The sequence below is a fragment of the Aristolochia californica genome, unplaced genomic scaffold, assembly GCF_029961685.1.
Source record: "Aristolochia californica isolate CCGP_79_NKW_82.1479 unplaced genomic scaffold, dmAriCali1.0.hap1 SCAF_9, whole genome shotgun sequence".
Taxonomy (NCBI): Eukaryota; Viridiplantae; Streptophyta; class Magnoliopsida; order Piperales; family Aristolochiaceae; genus Aristolochia; species Aristolochia californica.
The window spans coordinates 31,281,685-31,294,020 of NW_027182290.1; the positions used below are offsets into that span (position 1 = coordinate 31,281,685).

Sequence of the window (12,336 nt, forward strand, 5' to 3'; positions counted from 1 at the left end):
TTTTTCTATTATTTTCTCATATATCCAAAAAACAGAAACTATATTTCTCTTCTATTTTCTTTTTTATTTTCCATGAGCATACAAACAAGAGAAAATAAAGTTCTTTTCTTTTCTTTTCTCTTATTCTCTTTCGTTCTTTTGCTCTCTCTACTTTTTTTCTTAAGGGTATATTAGGATCCCCCAGAAAAGAAAAGAAAAAAGGAAAAACTTTTTTTTTCTTGTTTGGATGCCCATGAAAAATAAGAGAGAAAACAAAAGATAAACACAGTTTGGATGCACAAGGAAAATAAAAAAAGACAAGAAAATTGAAGTTTAATTCAATTCCAACCAAGTTGGAAAAGTATTTAGGAAATCGTGATGTCCTGAGCTTTCTAGGACAAGGATAAAGATTTCTTATGACTTTGAATAAATTTTCATTGTCCAAAAGAACAATAATAACAAAAGATATGAACAAAACAACACAGAACAAGGCACCTCTTTTTCTCACAACTATCGCTGAACCTTTGCAAGAAGGTCTTTCATTTGGGACCGACCAAAACTTCCAAGAACTTCACCGATCTTGCTTTCTTCAACCACCACGCCTCCTACTTGCCGTTCATCATGTAGGAGCGATTCCTGCTCCAAATAACCCAAATCACGGCAACGTCGGAAACAACACAACAGGTCCCAACAACCACTCGGCGCAAAGATATCTTCTTCCCCTGCTCCCCTATTTCCCTCATACGTCTTTCGATGAAGCTTACCCTCTATTCTCTAAGCAACTGCCGCCATGACCGATGTGGACGAAAACAAAGATTTGCACAATGACGTTTTATAAAAGAGAAGGTAATCTTAATCTACATGCACAATAAGGTAGAACCGTAGAAGTGTTAGGAAAGTCACTTTTCCTAAGTTGGGTAACATATTTTATTTAATTATGTTTAATATGGGCTAAAGTTAAGTGGTCTAATCTTGGTAAGCCCATAAACTGCTAAATAAGGAATATAGACCAATTGAGTAAATACCCATATTGTCTTAATTAGGAAATTATGGGAACCCTAATTAAATAATATAAATAGAAAACGAGGGTTGTGGTTTCCAAAGACTAAATCAAATACGGTTTCTATTCTCCCCATCCGAAAGAGAGATGACGGTCCCGTAGAGGAATAAAGGTGATTTAGTCTCTGGGGACCACAACCTTGATGTTCTATTTATATTATTTAATTAGGATTCCTATAATTCCCTAATTAAGACAATATAGGTATCTACTCAATTGACCCATATTCCTTCTTTAGCAGTCTATGGGCTTACCAAAATTAGACCACTTAATTTTAGCTCATATTAAATATAATTGAATAAAATATGTTGCCCAACTTAGGGAACATGAGTTTCCTATTAATCTCCCACTTGGGTTACATATCATTCATAAAACAATTATATCACAAATTCTTTAGGTGCGCATATGTATACTATGGAACCACCGCGACTATCATCACAATACAATTGTGACTAAACCACGATGATCACCATACTAATACACTCAATGACATAACTCAAATATAGATGAGTAACATAAAAATTACATGCAATGTGATCTCGAACATGCCTATTTCCAACTGATCATTCTTTAGTTTTTAGTGAGATCTTTCCAAAGTCCTTGATGCAATGCGAACATTGCTCATAAAATGAAAAACAAGACATATACAAACAATCCAAATTGGGACCCATCTCAAGATACCTAGTACAACATTAATTCCTATACTTTGGACAGATAAATTAACTGTAAATGGTACTCTCAATGCAATGATCAAATATTGACAATCAGTTTTGTCAAACAATAGTTTTTCTTTGAATTGACTATTGTTCACATGAAAAGTCTTTATAATTGTCACACATTTATCATTACAATCACTGATAGGTAGAAGAAGATATTTTTTTCTTTGTATGTTGCCTGTATCTCAATTGATGTATGGAAGGGATCGATGAAATTTTTTGAGAAAGTAAAGGCGACAGTAGACTAATCGTCATTCTCACGCGGTTCCAACTCGAAGTCCGTTGAAAGGGAGAAGAGATTCGTCAAGAAAAATAGTTACGACGATCGAGGGAGTAAATCTACTCAGTTTGGTTTGATTTGGGAGGGAGATTTGAAATGTCCAAAAAAGAGCTTTTGTGTACGGGGGACATGGAGTATTCTCAACGGTGTTACAGTGACAGATTGATGAAATAAGCTCCGAAAGACGAGAGGAGAGAGGAGGAAGGAAGAGAAGGAGAGGTAGTACATGTAGATCACCTAGTGTATAGACACAACGAAGGGAAGGAAATATGAGGGGAGGGTTTTGTTGGAAGGGACGAGCTTTCTCTCGCTTGTGGGAGGGAAGGAGTTCACTGCGGAGATAAGAGGGAATGAAATTATGTAGTTTTAAAGTAAATTACTTAATATAAAAGTGAAACTAAAAGTGAAAGCAAAACTGAATTATTTTTTTGTGTTATTTTACGTAATGAAAATTATAGTGGAAAATAATTTTTGGTGTTTATGTATAGTGAAAAGTATCGTGGAAAATATATAATAAATTTATTAATAAAATACTCTAATAGATTTAACTTTTATAAGATATTTTTATTTAACTTTTCTATTAATAAGTTAAAGATAGATTTTAACTTGTTTGAATTAATAAATAATAATAAATTAAATTAAATTTATTATTTTATTAAATATATAAAAATAAAATACTTAAACAAAATTTTAATTTTATAATATCCAAATGGTTAATCAAATTTTTGCTTTTTAATATCTAATTGTTCAATTATAATTTTTTGTAAAAACAAAAGATGGTATTTCATTATACTAATTACTTTTTTAAAATAGTTTTATTTAACTAAACTAAAAAATATTTTAACTTGTTTAAAATTAATAATAATTTTAAATAAATTATGATTATTTATTTAATTAAATATATAAAGATAAAATGATTAAATAAATCTTTAATTTTATAATATCCCAATGTTAGTCAAATTGTTACTTTACAATATCTAAATTTTCACTCTTAAAATGGCCATTAAATATAATATTAAAATAAGAATTTTATATAAAAAAGTATTTTATTATATAAAATTACTTTCATAGATTTAATTTTTATTTTAGATAATTTTATTTAAATAAAATATATATATTTTTAAAATATTTTAACTTGTATTAAATTAATAATTAATTTAAATTAATTTTTTATTTAATTAAATATATATAATAAAATGATCAAACAAATACTTACTTCTATAAAATCCAAATTCTTAATCAAATTGTTACTTTTCCAATATCTAAATTATCACTCTTAAATTAGAAAATCAAATATAATATTAAAATTAGGATTTTGTATGAATACAAAAGAGGGTATTTTATTATATAAAATTACTCTAATAGATTTAATTTTTATAAGATAAAATTTTAAACTATTTTGTTAATAAACTCAGATAAATTTCAACTTGTTTAAATTAATAAATAATAAATATTTTGTATTTAAATAAATATATAAAATAAAATACTTAAACAAATGATTAATTTTATTACATTCAAGGGCAGAGTGAGCATTAGAAGAGAGAGTTTAGGTTTAGAGTTATTTTGAAAGTCTTTACACAGACTTCCCCTGCCGTCTTGTTCTCCGTTTCCTCCAGGCCGTTGTGCATCCTTTCTTCGGCGGACGGCTCTCGCTCTCTCTCTCGCTTGCTGCTTCATCCTCTTTTTTCCACGTTATTCAGCAGCAACAGCAATCGGGTATACTCCATTCTTCTAGTGAACGCCGTCCCTCAAGTTCCGGGTTGGCACCTTCCATCGTCATTTTAACTCCTTTTCCTTTCCAGGTATTACTCTATTACCTCGTAATCGTGATCCATTCCTCTCTTTCTGGAGAGCCCTGTATTTCTAGGGCTGCTTCAGGGTAGATCAAGGCATAATATCGAGAAGAACCACTTTTATGCACTGTGCATTCGAACTTCCTGTAACCTAAAACACAGACATTTCTTACTCATAGTCATGTCAGAAACTCGTCCTCTAGTTTCGAGTTATTTTACTTGCATTGGTGTATCATTTTGTTTTTATTGCTTTAGGATTGGAAATCTATCTTGTTGAAGTAGACATGACCCTTCCACCTTTTCTGTTGAAATTTACCTTTTACAGGTTTTCAAATGGCAAAATTATCAAAAGCTCAAAAGTTCTTGAAGTAAGTCCCACAACTTTTAAAATTTGTTAATTCTGTATTTTTGTCAGGTGTTTGTTTTTCCTGTGCTGTTAGTAATGTATTGAGGCTCATTTGCTTAATAAAATTTCTTGTTGTTATCCAAAAATGAAAGAAAAAAGATTATTTCTGTCAAAGATGTAAAGCCTTGACGAAATGGATTAGTTGGAGCAGGTTGAGCGAGATACAGGTTCATAGTCTGCTTGGGTTCACCGAGGTGAATCTATTCAGCTGCTGACCCTGTCAACTTTTTTACCTGGGTCTATCAACTGTGGAAATATTAGATTTTTTTTATTTTTTTTGAGAAAATAAGATGAAAGAATTTATTGAATATTAGTAATATAAATATTAGATATGAAATATTAGAAATATAAATAGTTGTCGTTGAAGTGAGGGTTTTGTCTAAGTTATCATATCTGAATTTAGTTGGTGGAACAGTTCAATCTGGTTGATGCAGTTTGACCTGGACCTGGACACTGCTCGAGGTTGTACCTTGTTCAGATTTTGATTTTTGTTGTTTTCTCTCTTTATTTCAAATGTTGTTTTCTGGGAGTTTATTTTATTTTTTTATGAGAAGATGAAGTTTTTGAACTTTTATAACATCAAGAGATTTACAAATACGTAAAAAAAGGGTCGAAGTCCTCAAAGCATCAGATGGAAAAGGAAAAGAGTTCTCAAGAGTGAAGATGTTGCTATGCCATCTCTAGCTAAGGCATCTAAGATGCAACCTTAGAGCATGCTCTCTTGTACATTCATGTGGGAGCAAATATCTAAAACTTATGTTCCTTTCCTTCTTTTCTTTATCAACATATATATTTCTCTTTTCTTTTTCAATGTTTTATTAAGAAACTGATGACCTGTAACTCAAACTACTGGTTATGGAGAGAAGACTCAAATCTCTTATCTTCTACAAGGCTTTGATATCTCTGATGCTATTATTTAGCACTTTTATGAAGTTAAAGATGAAAATAGTAGAGATTGATTGGATTTTAATTTTTTTTGTTAAAATGTTAAAATCAGGAAAATAGGGTTGGGCAAGGAAGATTACCCTTTCTGGAAGCAAATAGGAAAAGCTTTGCTCTGCACATATACAGTGTTTGGTCTTGCCTGGTTATGGAATGAAACATCTCCACTTGGTTGGTGGACTCTTAAGCCTCGTCCAAAGGTAGAACTGATAAAAGCTTTCATTTGAAGATTATGTTCTTTTTGTTGAGGATTCAATCCATTTTCTTGAACAATTCTATTTCCCTTCGTATTCTTTGTTATTGGAGAAGTAACAATTGAGCATAGCAATCATTTCCACCATTTACGTCAGCTCACATTTTAGCATCTGGTGGTGATCCAAATCTTCATTTGTCATTTGGTAGATCTAAATATTTTGGAAGTGGTTCATGTGTCTTAGATCTGATTCATGGATAAATACCCAAACTTAAGATATTTTCCCATGACATAAATTTTATTTTTCTGTTAGTGGCAACTCTTGAGAACTGGCAATGGAAATAAAATTTTATTCAGTATCTCCTGTTCATTGTAGACATCATTTAACCAACATCCACACCGAAATTCTTCCATGGTGCTGGGTAGTCCAGTGCCACTGAATCACCCATATAACAAGTATGATTGGAAAAAATTGGACCCAACAGCATTTGTCTGCTTGAATGGATTATTTCTTCAGCATCATCGAATCTGGTTTAAGTGTAGATTAAAGGTGAAAACACTTAATTGTCATACAAATCTTTTTCCTACTGATTGATAGATTTTGTGTTACTCATGGCATGTGTGTGAGGTTGTTAGTTCTTTTACTGTGAAATTGAGGTTATACATCCATCTGATGCCAGGAAGAAAGAGAAATGGCACACTTATATGAGCGTCGGAGATTTCCTTATCCTGGTGATGAGGAAGCAGTAGAGAAGTTTATCGCAAGTGGAGGCACTCTTGGAACAACCATTGGGCTCAAAGGATTCGTTGATTCGGACAAAGATTCTGAGAACCTCCAAAAGAAGCTGCAAACACAAAAATTCGACCAAGAAGCTCACAAATTGTGGATACGCATGAGGAATGAAGTCCTATTGGAGCTCCAGGAGAAGGGTTATGATATTGAGTATCTAATGAGACCACCTCAAAGAGGAGATGATCAGTAATGGCCAGGGATTTATGTTGAACGATTTACCCTGCATTTCTTCGTTTTGGGATGAAAAGCTGCCGACCTTAAAAATTGTAGTTGTAGTAGGTAGTTGCATGTATTTATGGATGGCATTCTGCTACTGTTCTTGAGGCAATAATGGACGTTTTTACATGATGTGTTGGTTCTTGTTTCTGGTGCCAAGTGGATTGTATAGTTGGCCTCTGAAGCTAGAATATTTCTATACAATATATCAATATTCAGTGGAGAATTTGGTTGGTTTTACGCTGCATTTTCTGCCGAGAGCTTCTGTTTCATTGTCTTCTCGTGTAGCTGCTTTCATTTTATATATCGCCTCATTCTGCATTTCCATTTCGAGATCAGAAGAGGGAGGAAATCTCGATCCAGACACCAAAGTTGATACATCTGCCAGCAGGTTCGGGTAACTTTTCTCAATTTATCGTTCTCTATGCCACCAATGAAAATCTGTCTTCTGATTCATAGCATATATGTTTAGATTGTTCTTTGCGAGAAGTTTTCTCCATTCTAATGATTAAGTGAAAATCCTGCAAAGTTAATCTCAATTAGCCGTTTGATAAGCAGTAAACGCAGTTTAGAAACATTTAGTAGAATTCAAACAAATTGTTGTTCAGCTTCATTTGATGTTTTTTCTTCAAAAAGAGAAAGGCAGTAGATTTACTGTGGTTTAATTACTTGACATTGGTCGGTATATCTGAGACCAACTTGAAATAGATTTATTTTAAAATTGGTAGAGGTTTAGTCTTGAAGTTTGAAGGATTCAACAGAACTACACCTGGGACCAACTTGCTTGGCTTATATGAACTCAACAAATGACATTGGGTGACCCTTAAGGCTTGTTTTGCCTAAGAAAATGGCAGCTGTTTTTTTCCTATTTGGATCAGCATGCCTGAGTTAAAACCAACGGATGTGCTGATTTCTTAAGTTCTGTTGAGTTTGAAGTCCTGATAACCTTTTCTTTTATTTTCTTATTTTAAATAATATTAGTTCTTAAAATAATTCACTTAAAGTTACAAATGAAACTCACTTACAGGAGAAGATGGTGGCTGCAATTGATAATCTTAAGAGAAAAGAAAAAGTTCATCTGATTGCCAGTTTGGTGTCATTTTATTCTACAAAATCACACTGCAAATCTTTTTCAGTTATACATGCAAAATTGTTAACTTCCTAACATTTGCTTTTCCACCCTCTTTAATGAGAAAATCTAGGAAAAGAAATGATATATATTCAAATCTCGTATTATGTCAATAGAAATCAGAATTGGTACCCTTGAGTGTTGATTTATGTCATCTCAGACGAGGTTGCATGCAGTTATGAGTTAGATTTTATTTTACCATCTCTGGATTTTCTAAATTTACTCATTCTTTATTGTGCTCCCTTTTAGTATCTTCTGTTATCAGTCATAAAAATCTTATTCATGCATGTCCAGAGTTCGGTCAAGCTCAATGAAGAACATTTTGGAGTTTATTTGAAATAAAAACTTTTCTGTGGTTGATACAATGCAGAAATACAGGATGCAGCATATTCCTGGCACTATTGAGGAGCAGCTCCTTTTAAAAGCAATCATGGAAGAATGTCCCTGGGAGAATCTTCCAAAAAGACTCCAAGCAACCCTGGCTTCTAAAGAAGAATGGCATAAGAGGTGGTTGCATCTGCCTTCTGTACACTCATTCCCAGTTCCATTATCCTTTACTTCAGATTACCTTCTTTTCTTTTCAGCCATTTTTATACTGTTCTGTGGCAAGGCAGATTCGCATGGTTATCTAGGTTAATTATTATCACACGACAAATGAATTATTTTGTTCTTGGAAATAAATCCAAAGGGAGAAATGTTGTCATAGGACATGGATTTACACTGGCCTGTTCAAGTGGCTCTGGTTGGGAAGAGTTCATTTTCTTGTGAGTTTGATGATGGAGGACCATCATCCTTGATATCTTCTCAAAAACTGTGGATCATTTGTTATATTTATTTTCTTCCATTGGCTGTTAAATCATATTGTACCTTTGCCCTTTGTACTTTTGTACTCTTTGTCATTTATCTCTGCAACATTCTGTCGTTATTATCATTCAAGAAAAAAAATTACTGTCATTATTGACATGAAGTAAGAGTGGCTGTTTTTTTACATATCCACTGTTACACATGACAGTTGGAAGAAATAAACTTCTGATTCTTGTCTTGATCTTATCAATTAATGCTGTCACTATTTACAGAACCCAACAAGAATACAACTTTTTGGTCTTTTTCTGTTCAAATGCACAGTTTTGTGTGAACTTGTATTTGTTTGTTAATGGAGTCGGCAGGGTCCGTTTCTTAAGGACTTTATTTCTTTTGTTTGTGAATTATATAATGCTGTTCAACCGTCCATACAATTAAAATTGTGAATCAATGACCGACCGACCTTCTCTTCTTCAATAGTCTTCACCTTTCTCAAAATCTCAACATGAGGTCCACAAAGGGGACAAGTGACAAAAATGATCCTTGATATTGATCAAAGAAGCAAAAGAAATGAACAGAGGTTTAAGCTATATTTGTAAAGTGAGAAAATGTGACTGCAAAAGGATGTAGTGACAGAAGCAAAGCGGGTAATTTGAGAAACTATTTATTCTTCAGAATGCAAATTTTGTGAACATCTCTGGCTATTGAAGATTTTTCCATCATATAAAAATGGGTCATTCTTGCTTATTAATCTAAATCAATTGCATGTTAAATGTACTGTAAAATATGAAAGACTTGAAGGTAGGAAGAGAAAGAATGAGAGGAGGAAAGAAATGCTATTTATTGAGTTTGATTTCACTATTTACAAAAATATCCTTCTTTACATAAAATCACTTATTCTCTTATATCTCCTATAAATATAAAAATTGGTACATAGACTAATCAAACATGCAGGACAAGATAGTGCAGCAATATAAAATACCAAACATGTAAAAAGAACAAATGCCCTTGACCTGATTTTCTCACATGTACATTTTTGTATGGACATCTGAACAAAGGGTATACATGAGGCAACCTTCTGCCTTTTTACACCTGTATCTTCATTAGATTTGCATTAAGAAGGCAATATACGGGCTTAAACTACCTTCTCTGGCCTTGTTTCTTCTCTTTACAAGTTTCCTTCAAGAGTTTGGTTTGAAAGAGAATTCTGCCAATCCCATCAATCTTAGTTTGTAATTCTTCCCAAGGAATGATTTGTGTTCCTTTTTGTGGATGATATTGTGTTTACAAGAAGAGCTTATTCTCTGTTACAAGTTATTTTTCAGAAATTTTCTTTACTCCTTACTTGGTCGAACTATGCATTGAACTTTCTAGAAAAGTTTTGTGAAATTTCATGATATTACAAGAGAAAGACAAGTAGCAATGGGAGAAGTGAGAGCTGGAAAAGAGTAATTATGTTGAATTTCGGGAAGAGATACTTAGGTTCCCTCTTCTCACCTATTTATAACATAAAATACGTATAAAATATAATAATACCCCTGGTCCCTTTACACCCTTATAAATAATTTTTTGTAAGAACTTTCCTAGAACCTAACATAAACTACATCTTCTAACACTCTCCCTCAAGCTGGATTTTATAAGTTCAAGTTGTTACATAACATATCAATATAAAAATAAAAGAGAGATGACAAAATTTTCTATACTTGGGTCTTCAATGAAGACTTTCAAAATAACCCAAAACCTAAACTCTCTCTTCTAAAGCTCACTTTGCCCTCTCATTCTATCATTTGGATATAATAAAATTAATAATTTGTTTAAGTAATTTATTTTATATATTTATTTAAAATTAAAAATATTAATTATTTATTAATTTAAACAAGTTGAAGTTTATATGAGTTTATTAACAAAATAGTTTAAAATTTTATCTTATAAAAAATAAATCTATTAGAGTAATTTTATATAATAAAATACCTTCTTTTTTATTCATATAAAATCCTAATTTTAATATTATATTTGATTTTCTAATTTAAGAGTAATAATTTAGATATTAGAAAAGTAACAGTTTGATTAAGAATTTGGATTTTATAGATGTATTTGTTTGATCATTTTATTATATTTATTTAATTAAAAAAATAAATAATTTTAAAAAAATTATTAATTTAATACAATTTAAAATATTTTAAAATTTTTATTTTTTTTTAAATAAAATTATCTAAAATAAAAGTTAAATCTATTAAAGTAATTTTATATAATAAAATACTTTTTATATAAATTTCTTATTTTAATATTATATTTAATGGCCATTTTAAGAGTGAAAATTTAGATATTGTAAAGTAACAATTTGACTAACATTTGGATATTATAAAAGTAAGGATTTATTTAATCATTTTATCTTTATATATTTAATTAAATAAATAATCATAATTTATTTTAAATTATTATTAATTTTAAACAAGTTAAAATATTTTTTAGTTTAGTTAAATAAAACGATTTTATAAAATTAAATTTATAAAAATAATTAGTACAATGAAATACATCTTTTTTCTTTACATAAATTTATAATTTTTAACATTATATTTAATTAATTTTTTAAGAGTGAAAAATTGGATATTAAAAAGCAAAAATTTGATTAACCATTTGGATATTATAAAATTAAAAATTTGTTTAAGTATTTTATTTTTATATATTTAATTATTTATTTATTTATTTATTAATTCAAACAAGTTAAAATCTATCTTTAACTTATTAATAGAAAAGTTAGATAAAAATATCTGATAAATGTTAAATCTACTAGAGTATTTTATTAATAAATTTATTATATATTTTCCACGATACTTTCCACTAGACACAAACACCATAAATTATTTTCCTCTATAATTTTTATTACGTAAATAACACAAAAAAATAATTCACTTTCACTTTCACTTTCACTTTCGGCTTTTACATTAAGCAATTTACTTTAGTAAATAATCTATTTATAACACTGGAAATTGTTTTCCAGTGGACATGAACTCGTCCACACTAACAACCATTTTGAAGATAAAATTCATGTAGATGCGTGAAATGAAGATAAAGGTGAAGATAAACTTCAAATTTTATGTTTGTTGACTAACCCCTCCAAAAAGAAAAGGAAGAGTAATAAAGAGGAATAAAAATTTGATTCGCTTCAACCCTATTTGTAGCTACTGAGCCTCGTCCTCGACTCTTTCTCATTAGTTCTCTCTTCCTCTCATAATCTAGTCTTTGTCTTCTCCTATTTTCGATCGTCGTCTCTTGCCTTTCTTATTGGTTACACTCTGTTCATCCTTTTGAACCATAATATTTCATCATCTCGCCACCCTAAACCCTTGAGCCGAAGTTGTATTCAATTCTTTGCAGCCTCTCTCAAAATTGTTGTTTCTCTCAAAGCCGAATTTCATAAGTCTATTAAATTAATATTTTGATTTTACTTTGTAAATTTATTAATAAAATGTTAAATAAAACCATCTCATAAAAGTTCAATCTATCAAAGTATTTTTATATAGTAAAGTATCCTTTTTTTAATTCATAATTTTAAATTTTTATTAAAATACTAATTTAAGAGTGATAATTCAGATATTATAAAAATAAGAATTTGATAAAGTATCAGAGATTATAAAATTAAACAAAAATTTAAGTATTATTTTCTATTAATTAATTAAATTAATATTTCTATACCACATTGTAATTATGTTATTAATTTAGACTAAACTAAAATATATCTTATTTTATTAATAAAAAGTTAAATAAAACCATCCTTTAGAAGTTAAATTTATGAAAGTATTTTTATATAATAAAATACTTTATTTATTTATTTATATAAATATATGACTTTTAATATTATATTAAATTAGATATTGTGAAAGTAAGAATTTTATTAATTATCTAGACATTATAAAAGTAAACACGTTTGTGTAGGTATATAAATTCGTATATTTAATTAAATTAATAAGTTATTTAAAAAATATAAATTATTTATCTTATCTTATTCTGTATTCACTGTCAGGAGCATT

General features: G+C 30.0%; 1 protein-coding gene across 2 annotated transcripts; it reads left to right on the forward strand.

The window, feature by feature from the left end:
• The first annotated feature begins 3,600 nt into the window (after positions 1 to 3,600).
• On the forward strand, positions 3,601 to 8,447 carry LOC137941734 (uncharacterized). 2 transcript variants are annotated; one of them, XM_068787286.1, is made up of 5 exons: positions 3,601 to 3,834; positions 4,151 to 4,193; positions 5,229 to 5,373; positions 6,047 to 6,772; positions 7,875 to 8,447. In XM_068787286.1, exons 2-4 carry the CDS (start codon positions 4,159 to 4,161, stop codon positions 6,347 to 6,349), a joined length of 483 nt encoding a protein of 160 aa, XP_068643387.1. In that variant the 5' UTR covers positions 3,601 to 3,834; positions 4,151 to 4,158; the 3' UTR covers positions 6,350 to 6,772; positions 7,875 to 8,447. The 2 variants fall into 2 exon arrangements, with proteins under 2 accessions (XP_068643387.1, XP_068643386.1); XM_068787285.1 differs by having other exon boundaries at positions 6,047 to 6,766.
• Positions 8,448 to 12,336: the final 3,889 nt, after the last annotated feature.

Excerpts from the sequence above, each read along its gene's own strand:
- LOC137941734 (XM_068787286.1), top strand. The coding sequence starts at position 4,159 with ATGGCAAAATTATCAAAAGCTCAAAAGTTCTTGAA. Across the intron at positions 4,194-5,228 it reads AAAGCTCAAAAGTTCTTGAA|GAAAATAGGGTTGGGCAAGG; the intron begins GTAAGTCCCACA and ends TGTTAAAATCAG. Across the intron at positions 5,374-6,046 it reads CTCTTAAGCCTCGTCCAAAG|GAAGAAAGAGAAATGGCACA; the intron begins GTAGAACTGATA and ends ATCTGATGCCAG.